Genomic DNA, 20975 nt, shown 5'->3' on the forward strand with positions numbered 1-20975 from the left:
ACATTTCAACGGGAAAATCGACGAGGCGAATTTCAGTTTAAGGTGTACAGCCACTAAAATTACTAACTAGGCGTGAAATCTTATCTAAACGAAGCAAACAGTCGAAAATACAACGTAGTCCGCAGCAAATGCACAGCAATTAAATGCACAACAACAAAGCAGTGACAGCAACAACAACAACAACAACAACAAAGAGCAGCAATTGAGAGCAAGTCACAGCTAATGATAATCGTCAAACGAAACGCAAAGCAAAGCAAAGCGAGGCGATGTGATGCGAAGCAACGACAACAATATGCGTGTAATAAAGCTTGAAAGCTGAAAAGCAAACACACAGACACAAAGCACACGCCAAATGAACGAAACGAGCCAAACTCACAGCTTGAGTGAGAGATAACAAAAGACAAACACATAGCGAGTGAGTGAGAGAGAGAGGCGAGGCAGAGAGAGCGCGCGCACACACACACACACACACGTGCACGCACACATTCAACAGGGAATTCCCTCAGCTGATTGAACGTCAGACTAAAATTGAAAGCCAAATTAAGAGCAAGCGTCAGACTGCTTGTTGAGCAAGCGGAAGAGAGAGACCGAGAGAGCACGAATGAGAGAGAGAGAGAGCGCGTGCTAAATTGTGCGAGAGCACAAACGAGAATAATTCAAAGGAAATTAATCATAAAAATGAATAACTTTTTGATAATTGCGTTTTGCTGCTGTCAGCCGTTTTGTCGTTTTGGCCATTTTTACATTAGCTCATTGCGCTCATTTCATATTTAGTGTGAGCAACTTTTGGTCACCCATTTGCACACACACACACACTCAACTATACAAACACATTCGGGTGTGTGTGTGTGTGTGTGAGAGCTTATCTCATTCTGCTTAAACAGTATTTGCTCATCATTTACACAGTCTGTCACATGGGTTAATCATTTGTAGCATCTGTGAATTTGCATTTAAATAATGCCCCCTTCCACTCGGTCGATCTGTTTGAAGACCACAGACCCAAATAGATGATAATCGTGACTAGGATAATGTGTAGACAAGCTCTCAACACTCATGTGTTAATTAATCATTTCAAATCGTTCAACATTTTCTTCGGAATTTCACTTTTCTGGCCATTTGTCGTTCTTAGGAACGTGCAACCCAAAATATAACTAATTTAATTGATTTCCGTAAATCAATTTGTTAATTTGTAAATTGGAATTTGAGGTTAGAAATGTGTTCACTATACCGGAAAATTCCAGTTATGTCCCGCAGGATATTTGTGTATTTATAGAATTTACACCATTATTAACACTTGCACATTCTCAGCATAGTTGAAATTTAATTATATACACAAAACATTTAAGGCATTTGATGTGGTTTTGGAATGTACTAATTGCAACAAGTATTTGCGCTTAGCTTGGGCTAATATTGGCATCAGAAAGGACGTTTGACACTTTGCCAAGAAATTATAATTAAATGGTAATTAGAACGAACCGATATTTTAAAGGCCTAACCGCAACTGACATTTGACATTTCGAAAACACACACACTGCAAGTAGCACAAACTTGAATAAATATGAAAATAATTATTATATATTCTAGGAAATTTTTGACGTGTGCGCGATTAGTCAAATGACTATGACATCAGTTAATACTATACGTATACGTATATCTATAAATCTTGTGCTAAACAAATTGGAATTGCCTACACGCCCCCACAAATACTTTTTAAATTTTCTTGTAGCTTCCTTTTATGCGATTTTGTTTTTTGTTCCCTGCCTCGTTCTACATAGTTTTTATTATAGATGCAATTTAATTGTTCAGTTTACGAGTCCCACGCACTTTGCCACACATTCTTTGCATAGTTTTCTGCAAGTCTCACGTGGGTCTTGACTCCGCATATTTTTTGTTTGCTGCAATTGCGATTCTGTCTGTCGGTTGCAGCTGTAAACATAACTGGATTTTGATTCGGATTTGGGCCTGGTCCCAGTTCGTTACGCCTGTTTCCATACAAATATATATGTATTTACTCACGTGTGTATGTGTGTTCAGACACCTTTTTATTTATTTTCATGAAATGTGCAAGCAGCTGCAGAAATTGGCAGTCGTTGAAAAAAAATATACGTACAATTAAAAAAGAATACAACAACAAACGGAACGCGGCACATGCATTTTAATTTCTTGTGCACCCTGTGGCAAATAGATAAAATACTGAGTACATTGATGTTGTCGCTTAAGGGTATCGATTAAAGTTCACGAAGTTTATCGCCGTTCGATTACAACTTTCGCAACGCTGCTGCGACTGCTGACAATCGTTATCGGTAAACTATAAAATCGGCAGCCATTAAGCAATCTCACACGATGCAACTTCACTTTAGTTGATTGTGCTTGGCATTATTACAAATTCCAAGTGGCAGAGCGCAGAATATTGCATTTAATATTTGAAAACAGACATACACAACAATAATAATAATCATAATGAGCACATCAACAAAGTCGAGCATTTTAATTATGCAATCAACAGGCGCATATGCAAAATTTTGTTGTTGTTCCTCCTTTTTCTTGTTATTTTACGATTCATTTTATTTGGAATTTTTGCCGTTGTTGCTGTTTTCTTTTTTTTTTTGTTTTTGTTTTGCGCTGCTTTTGCATATTTCAATCGCTGCGGCTGTTTTGCGCTTTTGCTACGTCACAAGTAACACGTCGAGTGGGTGTGTGTGTGTGTGAGAAAGAGAGAATAAGCCATGAAATGAGAGCGAATGAAATTGAAATCAACTATTGAAATGCTACGTCAAATTACGATTGCTGTCGTGATTTTTCTTGCTCTTGCTCATATGTTTATAGGCACTTGACTGCTGTTGTGTTGTTATGGTAACATTTCAATATGAATTAAAATACCCTGTAAAATGCATTTGACAAATACAAACATGACATGGACTTATCGATCGTTAGATCGATCAGTGTTGCATGTTTATGCGTTAAATTAGGTTGTATTTAAATTTTACTAATTATATCATTGAAAAAATATACAAAGAAATAATTTTATTTGGTCTCCAAATGAACACAATTTCTATAACAAAAGAATTCATATTATAATATTAGTTTCCGGATAGGAATATTTGATCAATTTCTCATTAACGATAGTTAGTTAACTTCTTACTCCTTTGATAACTTCAACAGGAAAAGTATCCAAATTCTTAATACCGAAATGAATACTATTATATAATAATTATAATTCATTATATTTTTATTATTATTATATCTATCTTAATGATATAATCAAAAAGTCATCTTCTCAAACTCAATCTTTCGCAATAATCCAACATTTTCTTAAATAATAAATATTACATCGCATAAATGCAACTTCCAGGGCATCTCTTATTCGAGCATTGACTGTAGGACAACACTCTAACTTGTTTAAAATCATTAAATGACGTTTCATTGCGTCTTTCAAGTGGATTTGCAGTTAACTCCCGCACTCGGTCAGTTGGTTAATGGCACTTAAACCGATTTTCCTTGCCTTGCCAAGTGGTAGATGAAATGACTCATGACTCCATATGTGACTGCCGACTTGTGACTGCCGACTGCGACTGGGATTGTGGCTTTAGTGTGTCAGCATTCATTTGTAACTGAACAAATACACTTATACTATATTCATATGTATACATTTTGCTGTATGTCATGCAATTCGCACTGCGAAAAGCCATGCAACGCAGTTGAATGGAATTCCGAGTGCTCTTAACACACACGAATGCGGTGACTACTGCAACTGAGTCATGAAGAGCAGGCTCGCAATATATTTAGACTTCATTTAAATTAACTAGTCTTATAAATAGAAAGTACACTAAAGTCAAACTAAACAAAATTAGAAGAAATAAAATAGAAGCACATCATTAATGAATTGATAGTTAACGATTATCGATAACACAAATATCGATTATAATTATTGCGAGTAAAGAACATATAGATTTAATTTAATTTAACTAATTTTATAAATAGAAAGTACACTAAAATCGAGCTAAACGAAAGCAGATGAAATTAGAAGTACATTTCTAATCAATCTTTAGTTACCTATTATCGATAACACAACTATCGAATAATATTGCTAGTAAAAGACAGGCACCCAATTCATTTCGATTTCATTCATTCATTTCATTAAAGTCAAGCTAAACCAATGAAGAAGTATATGTCTATTCAAACGTTAGTTACCTATTATCGACAACTATAATATCGATTATTATTGCGAGTAAAGGGCAGGCTTGCAATTTATTTAGATTTAATTTAATTTAGCTTACAAGCACACTAACGTGAAGCTAAGCGAAAGCAAAAGAAATAAAGTAGAAGTACATTAGTAATAAATCGTGATGATAGGTTTATCATCGATAACTCTAATATCGATTATTATTACTGCGAGTAAAGATGAGATTATATATTTTATTATTTAGATTTCATTTAATTCAGCTAGTCTTATAAATAGAAAGTACACTAACGTCAAGTTAACTAACGTCGATAACTCTAATATCGATTATTATTATTTCGAGTAAAGTTTAGTTTATTTTCAAAGTGATTACCAACCACTTAGGCTTCAATTATACTACAGAATAACAACGTTTACTGTGATCTTTAACCATGTAGTCTCGGGTACAAGAAGTCTGCATGCAAATTAAAGCAGCGACCAGGCTCTCAGCAATTTATGGCAGGCGACTGCAGCTGCTTCTCGATGCCTGAAGAATTGGCGAAAAAGAGCAGAACAGAAATGCAGAGAAAGGAGAATCGTTTTTGTTGTTGTTACCACAGACAGGTAGCATAAAACGCGGCCGCAATTTGCGCACGCATCATTCAGTGAAGAGGAAGAACAACAAAACCAAAAAAAAAAATAAGACAGAGGAGACATTCCCCAAGTCTCTGGCCGCCGCTTGCACCTCCCTCGTTAGCAGCAGCTTTACCACCTGCCGCACTTGTTTATTGGCCGCCGACTTGTTGGCGTCGATGTTGTTGCAGTAGCAACAGCAGGGAAACGAGGGGCGGGGAGAAGAGAGTGGCCGACGAAAGCGGAAACATGCGCATCAAAGCACACAGAAAATCAGCTTATAAACAACAACATGCTGAAGAGGCTCGAAGGCGAGGAAGAGGAGGAAGAATTGCTATAACATGGCTGAAATTGGCAATGCCATCGTCGAGATTCATTTCTTACGCTTCACTTTAAAACTGGTTACGTAGCCAGGCTCAAATCAACAACCAGTTTATCCCCATTGCTGTGTGTGTGTGAGTGCTGGGGAAGCCGCTTATTGTTGCGTTCTGCGCCTGCTGCTTCTTCGAACATTGCTAATTGCGGCCGCAAATGTTAATAAAAACAATTAACATCAATGACAGAGAGCGAGGGAATGAGCTCAGCAAACCAAATGCCTGTTATTATCTTTTATTTATAAAAGTACACTGCGCACATGGCGTATGAGTAATGTGGCTACATGACGTCACAAGAGCATTTACACACATCTAACAAGATTGCGTAAACCTAATTGTTAGCATTCTACAAGGCATCTCATAGTCGCACACACACACACACACGCACACACAGACGCATTTGCTGGCACTGCTTGTAAAATTATTGCATACTTTCAGGCGTCCGCATTGGCAGCAAATTGTTGAACTGTTTGTTGTCTCTTATCACAACAATGTTCAAAGTGCGGCTCACTAAAGTCCGATTAAAGTACGACAACGAGTCTGAGTGTGAGTGTGAGTGCTTGTGAGTAGAACATTCACTCATGAGTGCTTATGTGTGTGTGTTCTTTACAAGAGTCACAGAGCAAGACAATTCAGTTTGTGGTCACCGATAAGACGTTTAATCGCTGTGTATTTTGTAATTACGCGCCTTTCCACATCTATAAACGAGTATAGACACACACACACACATACACTATACTGTGTATATATTCACTCCTCACTCTCATCATGCTTATCAAAGAGCAGCCACAAATTGTGCAAAAGGCAACTTACTAACTGCGCAGCCCACAACAGCAATTAATAACAACAAGCGAGTGATTAACGAGGAAATACCTTGTAAACTGCTCTGTGTGGCGATTTGCTATTGATTTGTTATTGTTTTTTCTGGTTGGGGTAATTTAAATGCAATTTAAATACCATTTGAACAATGTGAATCACCACTCAGAATTAACATCAGAATAGACACGTAAAAAGTGCTCAAGTTTCTTTAATAATAATGAATGACTAACAGCAAGATTTAAATGAATGTAATAGAGACTTTAATAAGCCACTATGTTCTTATTAGCTTCAGTAAAATTTACTTTATATTCTGTATATAAAAATAATTTAATTTAATAATAATGAATGACTAAGAGAAAGATTTAAATGAATGTAATAGATACTTTAAAGAGACATAATTTTCTTATTTGATTAGCATTAACTTCAGTAAAATTTCATTTATATTCTGTATATATAAATAATATACTAATAATATATTATTTTTAAAGTACTTCAAATCAATTATAATATAATTTCTTTACTTAAAACTTGAACTTCAAGTCTTACAAGCATTTCAGAAAAATACCTTAAGCCCATTTCAAATAAAGATATAATCTATAAATGTGAAAAATAATATAACTACTATAAATACTTCGAATAGTTGCATTTCTCAGTATAATAATACTAAAATATTTGTGAATCAATTAATCCTGTAGAGATGAAGAACAATCGATGTTACTATCGATGGCTCAAAATGAAATATCGTCGAATATCGATAGCACCCACTATCGATAGTTTTTCAAAAATGTAAAGAATATTTTTAGAAATACTCTTGATCAGAAATAATACTCAAATATTTAAGAACTACTCTAAAAATTCTAAAAAAGGTTCTTATAATAATTATTACAAATTATCATCAAAAGAAAACTATAAAATATTTCAAAAATACTCTTCATCAATTATAAAATTAACATTGTCATATCACATAAATTTCGCAGGGTATGTTAAGAATAAGTCTATTCAACGGAGATGAGGAATGTGAAATAATGATGAACGTTCACAAGTGCGTCATTTGAAGTGCTTGGCCCCCTCGACATGAACATAGATTTACATATACCTACTCTATATGTATAATAAACACATGTACATATATAATCTGCGTTCTAAAAAGCCCAAGCATTTTTTATGCTATGCTTTATTGTTTTTCATAATTTCATTATACTTCAGAGCATATATAAAATATATATGTATAACGATCTCGTTTAAATATGTACAAAAATATTTATTTTGTGCCTTCATTGGGAATTTCGCCACAAATTGCAAAGCGCTTCGATTATATTTATAGAACATTTAGCATTGTCTATGCGTTTGCTTTTTCATCAGCCATAGACGAAAATTTGTTTCGCCGAAATGCTCAAGTGTGTTTTGGCTATGTGTGCGTATACTTAACGTACGTATATAGATGACTATATGCCAGGCAGACACACATTTAAAATTAGCCAAACAGCGCAAAAACGTTTGCTTGTAAACATTTCAGAATATCGAAAATATATATATGCTATACACAAAATATATATATATTAGTATATATATATATATATATCGCATTATTGGCCTCCGTCTACCCATGGAAAATCGCAACAATTTTCTCAACGGATTTTTTTCTTTACTATTGTCCAAGTATTTTCTGGGTGAGTGTGCAGAGTAGGTGGGCAAAAAAATGATGTCTACTCACTTGACGTCACAAAGTGAAATGTCAGTGTCAATGCGTGGGGGCCTCGACATTTGGTATAAATAAAAGATTAAATAGACTTTTCTTTTGTTTTATTTGGCAAAGCAAGCACAACCGGGCGCGACTGCACAATTGAAGACATTTGCTTAAGCACAAAATAAATGATTTGGCCATAAATTCTTGCATGTTTTGTATGTGGGGCACTTATTTAAAAATTGTCAGGCATTTTCAAAGCTAAAGCTAAAGCTAATCATAAAAATCTTGATATGTGTGCTTTAATTTATTGCTAATTAATTTTATCGTTCTTGTTTTACTTGCAGAATCCACAGTGAATTCGCGTAAAAACGCGCTAGAAACGTCGCGAGAGAAATTAAAAGGTAAATTGAGCAAATTATTTATAAAAAGTACTGAAATCAATTTATCGATAGTATGCCGGTGATTGGCAATCGATAGTTTTCGCAAATATATATATTACATTATTTGTATTAATAGTTGAAAATATTAACATACGTTTTTCGATAGATTGATTGGCAATCGATTGTTTTTCTTAAATGTTTGATATTAAATTATATAGGTACTATTTCGACAATAAAAAGGTGATTGCCAATTGCTTTTTTTCTTCAAGGGCTTGATATAAAACTATTTATATCGATTGTTGAAAGTAATTTTTCGATAGTAAACGGTTGATTGGCATTCGATTAGATGTTCAAATGTTTGATATTATTATTATATTTTTCTGAATGAAAGTTGAAAGTGGTGAGATAAGTATTTCGATAGTAAACGGGTGATTGGCACTCCATTTTTTTCTCAAATGTTTGACATATGTTTAAATATATCGATAGTTGTACTAAATCGTGACTGATTTGTCTTGCTTAAAGTTTAACTTTTCTCATTGGTTATATAATCGATTACTATTGTCACCGTTATTAACAATTTCCCACCATAAATTCCATATCGGTCAACTAAATCGAATTTATGTTCTAATTGATTGACAATCGATAGTTTTCACAATCATATACATATATATTCAATTATTTACATCGATAGTTGAAAGTACTAACATAACCATTTCGATAGTAAGCGGGTGATTGGCAAGCGATTGTTTTTCTCAAATATTTGTCATAGTTTTAAATATATCAATAGTTTTATCAAATCGTGACGTTTAATTCAAATTTTCTCATTCGCTACAAGTTACTATTGCCACCGTTATTAACAATTTTCCAGCATAAATTCCATTAAATTCACACTTTATTTACCTTATCGGTTAACTACAACGAATTTATTTTATGATTGATTTATATTATTGCATATTACTGGCCTGTCCGTATATCGGTTATCGTTATCTGCCAAGCACTCACTGACTCACTAACCTGGGAATCTCAGCAAACTGTACTCAAAAGTATTTTTTGTTGTTGTTGTTGTTGTGATATAGTGTGCACAAAGAAAGTGAAAAGTACAATAATATACGACCTGATTGTAAGTTTGACCTTCATAATGGGTTTGTCGATACGTCTATTGGCTTTTTATCAGTGAATCGACCGAAACGTAATTCCCCAAACTATTCTCTACCTACCTTTGCCCCACTCCCCTCTCTTTCGTTCACAGTCTTCCGCTGTGCCAGTTCCTTTAGCTTGGGTAATGCCGTTTAATACAGTTTTATTATGGGTCTGACAAGCACCAGGCAATTACACATATAGGCGAGCACCCATTTATACTCCATCTACTATACTATATATACATATATATGTATATGTCAATGCTCGACAATATTGATAAAAATGCGTGCACGAAGTACAACAATATGTGTGTCTGTATGTGTGTGTGTGTGAGCATAAAATAGAATTCATTTTAGTTGATAAAAGAAAGCGAATGGCGTGATTCACGATAGAAGTACAAACAACACTAAGAATAATAATAATAAAATATGCGTTGCCTATGGAAAAAAGCAAACATATTTACATTCTTATAAACAATTTAATGCGTATCAACAAAAGATTATGCCTTATGCACACACACACACACACACACACACACACACAAGTCGACTTATGGGCTTTCATTTATTTCAGTTTATTTCTCTTTTTTTTCACCAGCTGCTTTTGCACATTTCACTTTCATTATCAAATCGCACTGATAACAAGTTACGTGACGTACGAACAGATATGATACGATACTCACATACATTACAGTACATTTCTCACCTCACTCACCTCGCATAATTCATTTATTTAAATTTAGTTCTATATTTATACTTTTGATAAAGATACAATTGTACTGAAATTGAATTATTTTCAATGAATTTGAATTTAAATGTGCCACAAACGTCCTTAAATATTTATCGATTTTCAATCAAATGTACTCGCAAAAACTTGCCTTGTTTTATTCCCTGTCATTAATAGGTGAATTGCTCAAAGGTTGTTATAGGTTGTTGCCTAGAGACAAAGAGACACCTTATCTAAATTTATTGTTGATCATTATCAATCAAATAGTCTGCCTATCTGTCTATTCGCCCGCCTGTCTGTCTGTTCGTCTAACCCACGATCTCAGAGACTATCAGGGCTTAACACTTCAAATTTTGTATTTGAGTGTCTCTAAGCCAAACGTAGGTGAAGTATATTCTTCATCTGTATAAGGCACGACTAACACATTTATAGGCTCGTATCTCTTAAGTACCACTTAAGAAGTGCTTCCCCTTTGGTCGCCCATCATTTTTATTGAACCTCTTTGCAATTTATTATCGCATCATTTTAAAATTTACAACTTTGTTAGATAAGATGGTGAAATTACTATAAATAACCAGTAAAAAGGCTACAGTCCAGTGTGCTTGATGAAATGCACACTCATTTTTAATATCAGCAAAATAGTGCGGTATTATCACTTAGATATACCTAATTATTAAACCGAAAAAATACTGATATAATACTTCGCTCAAAAAATACCATAGATTAAAATATATACCGAATTGTCGACCTGAATATACCATAGATTACAATATATACCAAATTGTAAGCCAAAATATACCTTAGCTTACAATATTTACCAAACTGGTAACCACAGCTATAATGACAAGACAATTATAACCGATTTTTGCCATATAAAAAAATATCCTTAATAAATACTAAGTTTTTCCCTTGATTGAAAGTGAGACGGAAGATACCCGATATCTATTTTGAGTAAAGGCAAAACAACAGTATTATTCTTAAAATATACCGAATCAATATACCTCAAAAATACTCAAATATAGCAAAGACTCTATTTGGTATATTGATATAGTACTACATTCAAAATATACCATAGATTACAATATACATCAAATTGTCAACCAAAATTTACCATAGAATACAATATATACCAAATTGTCAACCAACCCTATTAAGACCCGACAATTCTCGAATAAATGTTAATATTTTCGTCTCATCAAAAAATTGGTTTTAGCTTTAAACATTGCTATTCGTTTTTGTCAACTTGCGTAGTCGAAAATGGGCGTAGCATATGTTAATCTTCATGTAATAACAAAAAAAGGTTGGTAAACATTAGTCAAATATAGACTGAAAAACATGATACTGATCAAGAATATTTATAGTTTTTGGGGAGGGGTGGCATGCTATTTATGTTATATATTTTTTTCCTGTCGGATTAAAGTTTATTACAACGACCGGCGAATAATTAATTTTGTTAAATATAAAAGAGAGTCTATAATTTATGAGAATAAATTGATATCCTCAGTTCAGCAATTATTCCAAGAACACTTCAAATCTAATTAGGATGAACACGGAAAGGTGCAAGGATATTAAATAGCAATGTGTTGACCCTAAACTATGTTGAGCATCGTCTTTGGGTATTCAAGAAGATGGCCAATGACACCGTCACGGGGTTTTTCCGCAGAATCAATTGAGGATAACTGTAAACTGAAACTGCTACCTGAGCAGGACTTTTGGGCTAAGCCCTCGCAAGGGCAGCCAGCAGGTCTGCATGACAGTGTCAAGTGGCTTTAATATCCCTTTCTAAGGGCCAAATGTCAAGTGACGAGCGCCGAGAGCCGAGCGTATTTGCAAATCCCCGGCGCTACGTTGGTCTATTGATGATTTTATGGGTTTTACCCGCTAAAAATGTAATTTTAATGATGCCACTTCGTCTGCGATTTGCAGAGTGCCGAAGGTACAATACCTATCTGTATCTGTATCTGTATTTGCTAGGTAACAGGTAAAAAGCTGCGCAAATCCATTGACGCAAGTCATTAAGCTGTCTCGCTGCTGTCTGGGGCCATACAAAGTATCTTGTAGCAGCTGCTGCTGCTGTTGCTGTTGCTACAATGCAAATATGCCAAAGCAAATGAAAGAAATGAAATGAAAGATGCAGATACAAAGATACACAGCAACAGATACTCACGATACAGATACAGATACAGATACGGGCCAACTGAGCCAGCAGCTGAACATTCACAGCATATTTTCAGTGGCGTCGCAAGTCTGCGATCGTTTTATTTACTCGCCGCGTTTGAATACTTATAAAAGCGACACGAAGTGGCAAGGAATGTCTCTGTATCTGTAGCTGAGTGTGTGTCTGTGTGTGTGTGTGTGAGCAACGTCGCCCAACTGGCGATTCCCAATCAGCAGCCGCCAAGGCGAGACCACATACATGCACAGCAATTGTATCTACAACAACAACAACTAGAAGCTGACACACAATGAACTCATGCGCTGATACATCCAACGCAACAATCTAGCAGAGACACTCAGCGCAGTACGTAGAACCAGAGAATTATAAGCAAAGTGATAGACAACACAGTGCGACGCCACATACTCGCATTCATCTACATATGTATTCACTATTCAAACACTCACACTCACACTCATAGTCATTGGGGAGGCCAGCACATGGTAAATGTTGGGCGCACTACAAATTAGATTTATATTTTTCGCGTATGGCGTCGTGTGTATAAACAGAGCCCAGCGGAAACTATTCAAATAATAATGAATGCTATTCACAACTAAACACGACTATTGCACATGATTAAAGTGTGTAAATAGTCTATAGAGAAATAATCATTTCAGCTTTATTTATTTAAAGTCAATATAATGAAGATTACTTAACAACAGCAAAAAAGCAATTAATAAAAAACAAGTAAACCAACTACAGTCGAGTGTGCTCGACTCGGAGATTCCCGCTACCCATTTTCAATAACACCATATTCTGCAAATATACTTTAAAATACTTTAAAAATACTAAAATATACTAAAGGCTGTAGTTAGTATATTGATGGTGTACCATATTCAAAATATATCATAGAGTACAAAATTTACCATCGAGTCTAGCTTTAAAGTTGCGCTCGTTTTTCGATTTGAGGGGGCGGAAGTGGGCGTGGTAAAAATTTTAAACAAACTTCATCTGCGTGCAATAATATCAATGGCTGTAACAAAAATTATAGCCCTGTCTATAATAGTCTCTGAGATCTAGGTGTTCATACGAATGGACAGACAGACAGACGGAAAACTGTTGAAGCTGATCAAGAATATATATACTTTATAGGATCGGAGATGACTCCTGTTAGATGACAGACTGTTACATACATTTCCTGCATGGAAAAAGTTATAATACTCTTCTACTCTATGGGTAACGGGTATACAAAAAAAAACTCGTAAATACTTTACGTATAAAAGTTCATTGAATTCGACTCCAATGCAATAATATTCTATAAATAATTTACTTGATTATGAAACACTTGAAATAGATTAACTAAAATAATCTAATCATTACACCATGAATTTTACAAACATTCTCAACACAATCATCATCGCGCTATATTCATATTGGACTTAATTAATTTAAATTCTGAATCACGAAATATTTCAATTTTGATGATGTAGATGTTTATATTATTTATAATTACAAGATTTACCACAGGTTGGTTTCTTAGTGTAAGTTTCTTATCGATATTATTATGCAAACAATCACAGCTGTTATTTTTAACAATCTATAATTCAATATATGCTTGATATTTAACACAAATAAAAAGCAAATACATTTTTTAAACACTTAGGCAAAACGTTGTAATAAAAGTCAAGTAATCATGACAAAATATAATTATATTGGCAATCAGTTAACACAAATGATATCGCAAACAATCGCTTCATTATCACTAGTAATTAAATTAATTGTCAATATTTATTAACATTCATAAGTAAAAACAGTTGTTATATAGGCGTAAAGTATATAAACTGTTATATTAATTAATTCTAGTAATAACATCAACAATTCTATTGTCTACACAGCAGTTTACACATATGAATCGTTAATCAATCTAAACACATGATTCACATTTTATATCTTTTAAGCACATGAAATTTCATGTGGACTTCAGTGGCATTTTGCACTCTAACAAATTCCTGCTGGGGTTGCGAAATCGCAAGCGTTGTTTGTCGATTCGCCAGTTAGTCAGCTAGTCATTCAGTCAATATGTCTGCGTATGATCGAAAAATGGCTGTTGGCAATCAACCGCAGTCACAGTTTTTGCTGTCGGAGTCGCCGCCAGCTGCCAATGTCCAATCGCCATGACTGCAGATACATTTCACGTATGTGTAGATACAAAATACTCGTACAAATATGCAAATGCTCATGACGTGCGCGCACTTAGCGTTTGCTGTTGTTGTTATTGTTGTTGTTACTTCTACTAGTTTTATGGGCTGGCAGCCATCGTCATTCATAGAGAGCGAGGGAGACACATAGATATGTACACACGAATAGATATAGATACATACATATATCGTAAATTGTTGTTGTTATTGTTGCCTGGTTGAATTGTGCAAATATTAACCGAAATTGACACTGTAAATAAGTTTCAAAGCGGGTATATCGACACATTGATATCCTATAATTTCAAGAATATAACTAAAGCATAAAATCAAATAATTCTACAATTATGAATAATTTTCTTGCAATTTCATAATTTATTCACTACGTGGTTGCATTCAGAACCATCATTGTCGCCCCCTTGTAATTACAGGGTATTATACTGTGAAATAAAATAATAATACAATGGCTATTGCTATGATCATCAACAATTTTCATGCAATTTCCTTATATGCTTTAAGAATCGTCATGTTGCACTTTTTGACATTACAGGGTATTTGGTTAAATAGAATTTTTTTATACATATTATAAAAATAATAATTCCATATAATCACAAACAGTTTCCTCCTTCATAATCAAAATGACCCTCCAATTGCTTGTTTTTACAGGGTATTTAGTTCATGTTCCACTTCTTGACATTACAGAATTTTTAGTTAGATACAATTTTACATATTACAAATATACTAATATCATATCATAATATTATAAATACCAGATATTTCCTTGAAATTTATTAGAATTTATATTTATTCTTTGTTTTCATAATCATCATGACCCACCATTTGCTTGTCTTTACAGGGTATTTAGTTCCTCATGTTCCACTTCCTGACATTACATAATTTTTAGTTAGATACAATTTTACATATTACAAATATACTAATATCATATAATAACCAATTATTTCCTTGCAATTTAGTATTTTATTCTTTGCTTTGACAATCATCATGCTCTTCGATTGCTTCTCTTTACAGGGTATTTAGTTATCACTCGAGTAAATATTTGAAGTAACAAATCTTTTGCTTCTAAATTGTGACTTGATTGTTTAGTTTAAATAAAACTTAACTTCCTTTGAGTGCATTACAGGGTGTCTTTCAATTGTACATCTTTTTGTAGAGCATTTTTACATGTTTTTTTCCGTTTTGATTTTCTATTTTTCTTGTGACTGCCTTAAAATAGACCAGCGGCAAGCGTTGCGTGTCAACAAAATGAGCAATCAACGTGTTATAATAGCCAACTTTAGTGGCCTGTTCGAACTTCGAAACGACCGTCAACTGTGACTCTGTGTTCGCTCTCAACTCTATTTGTATCTACGAGTATCTCCATCTCTCTTCATTTGCTTTACATATAGTCTAGTCTCCAGTTCGACCACTTGACTCAATTGACAATTTTCTCTAATGGTTTGACTAATGTTGACTAAGGTTCACGTTTATATTGTGCTGACGCATAGAAGTAGAAATAGTGACATTAGTCGGCCTCCAGTCCGTCTGAGCCATAGAGAAGCCTTACGACTAACAACTGGAATGACAGATAAAACACCGCCCACAAAATTGAGTGAAGGCCCATGGGCAACATGATAACAGATGGAATTAATTAAATTGTATACGGGGTTTCACGTCATTATAAATCATTCGCTGCCTCAAATGAATGGAATTTCTATTATAAGTTTCACTTTTAACTCAGTTTTAGAAATTGGAATTCCCTTTCACTGATAATAATACTGATTGGTTTATAGCCCAGTGTATATCAATGGGTATTAAGTTTATGTACGCGTTATGACTAAAATATAACTCATGTATTGATTTCGCACAAACATTATTTTTAGCTTGCGCTCTTATCCCTACATTAAATAGGATGACGCTCAAAATTATGCAATGCTTAATTAGACGCAACATGATTGACGAATTTCGTTTGACTTCATGCTTTGTATGTGTGTGTGTATGTGTGTTGGAGCTTATGAGGCGTAACGCAAACTCGACTTTGGCCTGTCAAAGCTTTCTGACACCCGCTCAACTTTTGCTCAACTCATTGAGCAAAAGCCAAAGCCAAACCACAAATTCTCAAAGCTCAACAGGTCATCACATGTATGGCAAAGCATATTTGTATGTGCGTATGTATGTATGTATGTTTGTGCTTACATTTATAAGTGGGTGCTCACACTTCTCCTTGGGTGCTGCTACGCACTCTCTCTCTGTCTCTATCACTCTATGTGTCTGCTCTCTGCTCTTCATTTTTTGCAATACGTTCCATACACATTCAATTAGTTTTGATTGTCGCTTCGCTTTCGTGCGTTTCACATCGTTTCTGCTCAATTAAAGAAGTTAACTCTATTGATTACGTTTAATATCGACGCAACGTCGACTACGGCCTGCCAGACGCTGAGAGTTCAAACCTGTTCCATCAACAACACCAGCAGCATTCAAATCGTGGGCAGTTGTTTTTTGAGGGGCATGTGCACGAGCGACAGAGCAGCTGAGCAACAGAGCAAGCGAGCGGTAATAATAACAAAGTTGGAGCCGACAACGTCGCCAGCATTGCTGAACTGTCCAGACATGATCACGTCGTCGTCGCTGTCGACGCCGTTGTTGTTGTCGTCGACGTCGTTGTTGTTATTCATGTAGCTCTTGTTGTTGCTGTTGTTGTTTTGGCTCCAATGATTGTTTGTGCTTCGCTTGTCCGTCGTCTGCACTGGAGCCGCCACTTTGGCGGCACTGTTCGATCGTAGCTTCTGGTTGCAATGTCTCTCTCCCCCCGCTCATTCCCCTCACTCACTCAGTCATCATACTCGTTTCGCTTACACTCTCTTCTTCTCTCACGCTCTCTTGATCGGCTGTTCGACGGCTGTTTTATGTTGCGCTTAATGGTTTCATTTGGCGGCTGCCGTTGTATATGTGCAAGTGCATGTGCACGCTTGCGTATAAGTGTGTGTGTGTGTGTGTCTGTATATCGATTACCCAATGCGTGAATGAATAAGAAGTCGTCAACGCTGCTGTTTTGGGGCCACTTGTGTCCATTGCAAAGGCTCCCGCACACACACGCACGCTGTGTTAATTGCTGTGTGCAAGTGTGTGTGTGTGTCTAAGTTTATTTTTAAGTCAATCGGTTCGAAAGACGTTTTATTGCCTGTAATCAATCGTCGCGTGCATGAAGAGCGGCGCAACGAACGGGGGCAGCCTCTTCGGCGATTCGTTCGATTGCTCACATTACATATGAATGTATGTACATACATATGTATGTATGTATTTACGTATGTGTCTACATACATTCATATCAGTGTTGAGCGCGTAGCCCGTTCGTCATGGTTTTATTGTGTTTATTGATTAGATTGTTTACCTTTTTTGTGATATCATCAACGGTGTTGCTGTCGACTCTTATCGTACGTCAACTGTCTAAATATGTACTTATGTATGTATTTATGAATATGTGCATGTGTGCAGCACATACATATGTAAAACTATTTGTATTTATGTTTGTGCGCTTGTGATGTGCATTGACGATAGGCGATAGTCTTATCGATTGGCTTCCGTTCGATTTGCGTTTGATATTTGGGTCTCTTGGCTAGACAAAGAGTCCACGCTGATTCGTTTCAATTCGTTTGCAGTTGTTGTCAAGCCAATTGCAGTTGCTTTATTTTTGCAGATAGGCACAGCACCACACACAAACGCTCAGTGCATACATATGTATGTATTGAATAATGAGTACAAAGTGCAAAGTATCGATTTCTTGTGCCCTGCACAAAAGCTCAATGGGTAAATATCGGTAATATTGACGGAATTACCATTCTAAATAAAACATTCTTACTATCGATAGTTCCAAAGACTATTGTTACTCGATTAGCGAAATCAACAAATTATGGTAGTCCAAGTTGATAACCAATGGCAGCCCCCACACATTATTTAATACATAGATTAAAAATTGCCTTCCTCTTAACCGGAAAACCGCTTCAACTCAGCTATTAAGGGCAACATCAGCAGAAATAAAATATTTAGCACTCACACACACGCCGCCAAAAATACCCAATAAAAAAATCAATCAACACTAAACTCGCATGTTCATCCAACAACAAAATTTGCGAATGCCGAAATACAACAACTGCAAACCACAACAAAAAAAATCTGATATAAATTAACGCAAAAACTGTACAGGCGACGCAAGAGCAACAAATATTCAGGCAGCCAGCCTTAACACTCCAACACCCCCCAACCCACCCTCTCGCTCTTTTAATTTGTCGACGCATCAGAAAATGGCGCACTACAAAAAAAAAAGAAAAAAACGGCATACAAAACAAAAACAAAGTCAATTGATCTAATAAGCCAAGAACGCGGCGGCGCTCACTCATTTAAAGCAACAGCCCCAGCAGCGAGTTCTTTTATTCGCTTTTTGCTCATGCTACAACAACAACACAACAGCACGAACGGCACAATAACAACAACAATAGAAAATTTGCGCGCGGGGTGTTTTGGGGCTTCCCTGAGCAACAAGCAAAACCAAGCATACATACATACATTCATGTATGTATATATGAAACTCACACATCGTGCTCGTACGCATACAGACATCCATACATGCGAACATACACGACGCGCAACAGCCGACGACTTGGCACTTGCTGTGCTTGTTGTTCTTGGCGGCGCTGCGGCGGCCAGTACATTTGTCAGTACATACCCAGCCACAGGGACGGTTCAGCAATGCTGCGGGTTCCACGACTACTCAGCACTGATTCCACACAGCGTCATCACAAAATACAAAAATAGCCAGGTATAAAATGTTAGCTGGTAGTAGTAGACGAAAAGAACAACGCATTTATCATGCTAGAGGTGAGCCCCTTGGGCGCACAGTTCAACTAACCGCAGCCGCTCGCATACACGATGACGTCGGCAGGCAGCAACAACAACAGTAGCAACAGTTGATCGAACATTCGAAGATCGAACGTCGTGCTGTTAAGTCGGCCTGCCCGGAACGGAAAGTGCGCACACAGCGATAGGCAGACACGGGCATACATATGAGAAGAGTAGTGAACGAACGAACATAAACAAATAGCAAATAATAAGAAACCGCAAAAGAACGACAACGTGTAGGCGAGAGTGCGAGTACAACAACAATAACAACACAACTACGTACTAAAAGAGTACAACTGTGAGTGCGAGTGAGAGTGACAACAAGTTTTGCATTAATCAAATTAGATCACAGCAGCAGCAGCAGTAAATGGCAAAGTGAGTTTTTAAATTGAGTTAAAGTTTGAGTCTCGTATGTGCGCAACGAATGAAAATGTATGTCATAATATGCTAATAAATCAAATATTCAAAATACAAAGTGCAAAAGTCGTTACGTTTCGTTTCGTTAAACTGCGTGATAGTGTGTGTGTGTGTGTCGTGTTTGCGTCTCATGTAAGTGTGTGTAAATGTAGCGATATTTAATTAGAAAATGAAAAGCAACAAATCGTTATAAGCGAGCGACGTGAGTGCGAGTGCAGAGGAATTCCAAGAAATTTTGTGAAAATTCAAAATAAACAAAGTCAAAGCCAAAGCAACGACGCAAGCAGAGACAGCAACAACGACAACGGCGACAGCGACGTTTTGTAGCGCGCCACAAAAAAAATAAAAGAACATCAACGATAATCACAACAACAGCAACAACATCGACAGGGCAACCCCCGCTGTAGTAGTTGTATTTGTAGTTGTTGCTTTTGTGGCGTCGTGATTTTGATTTTGAGGTCTGCTCATCTTCTTCTCTGCCTCTTCTGAGTTCAAAGCAAAACAACAAAAGCAACAAAAACAAATGTGCTCGGGTGAGTAGCAACAACAAGAAGGCAGCAACAAAATCAAAAGCAGCATAGTATGTGAAAGAATGAGATGGAGAGCGAAAGACAGAGAAAGAGAGGGTGTGAATGCATAAGCATGTGTCATGCTGTGCGCTCAATTTCACGTTTGCAGCAATAAGGAACACATTGGACTTGAACTAAATACCCTCAGCTCTCGACTACTCTTTAGCTCTCTCTCTGTCACTCTTGTTCTCTTACGATGTCTCTCTACCTGCATGCAAAAGCAACGTAAATTAAGCCGGCGCCAGGATACCTGCCGTCAACAACAGCGACGGCAACGGCAATGACGACGTCAGCAGCGTGAACTAGCGCGAGTGAGCGTGCGAGCGAGACAAAAGGCTTGCAACGTCATTGACACAGCGAAAAAGGGCAGACCAAAAACGGCAGAGAACAAAGCATCTAAACAATGAGACGAAAGGTGGAAATCCACTTAAGAGCAAAACAAAAGGCAACAACAACGCAGCACTGTGGGGTGTGTTTGCTGGAACACTCATCCTTCGCAGCTTAGACAAGAAGAGTGGCGAGTGTGAGAGAGAGAGAGAACGCAGGGGCATCGCGTTCAAGTGTTGTGAGAACAATTAAGCATGCAACAGTTAAGGCCTATCCGTATCTCTATGTGTGTGTGTTTGTGTGTGTGAGAGTTTGAGGAATGCCCTGAAACGAAAATTACGACACATGTTTATGGGTCTCGGTCTCGGCTTAGGCAACCCCTGACCTTGACAACAGATACAAGATACATGGCAAACAGATACGAATGCAGATACAGATACAGATACAGATTCAGATACGCTTGGAGATACTCGCGACAATATTCAAACGCTGCGTGGGCGC

The 20975-nt window shown here is 36.4% G+C and overlaps 1 protein-coding gene across 2 annotated transcripts in view; it reads left to right on the top strand.

Annotated features, from left to right (window-relative positions):
• The window catches only part of LOC132793199 (uncharacterized), a 190339-nt gene that overhangs the window by 149815 nt on the left and 19549 nt on the right, over positions 1-20975 (top strand). Inside the window, exon 2 of one of the 2 annotated variants that reach the window (XM_060802905.1) lies at positions 8017-8073. The exons of the other annotated variant lie outside the window; for it this stretch is intronic. Coding sequence (XP_060658888.1) covers positions 8017-8073 — 57 coding nt within the window. The remainder of the gene's footprint in view (positions 1-8016; positions 8074-20975) is intronic. 2 annotated transcript variants of the gene reach the window in all.

Source organism: Drosophila nasuta, chromosome 3 (assembly GCF_023558535.2).
Source record: "Drosophila nasuta strain 15112-1781.00 chromosome 3, ASM2355853v1, whole genome shotgun sequence".
Taxonomy (NCBI): Eukaryota; Metazoa; Arthropoda; class Insecta; order Diptera; family Drosophilidae; genus Drosophila; species Drosophila nasuta.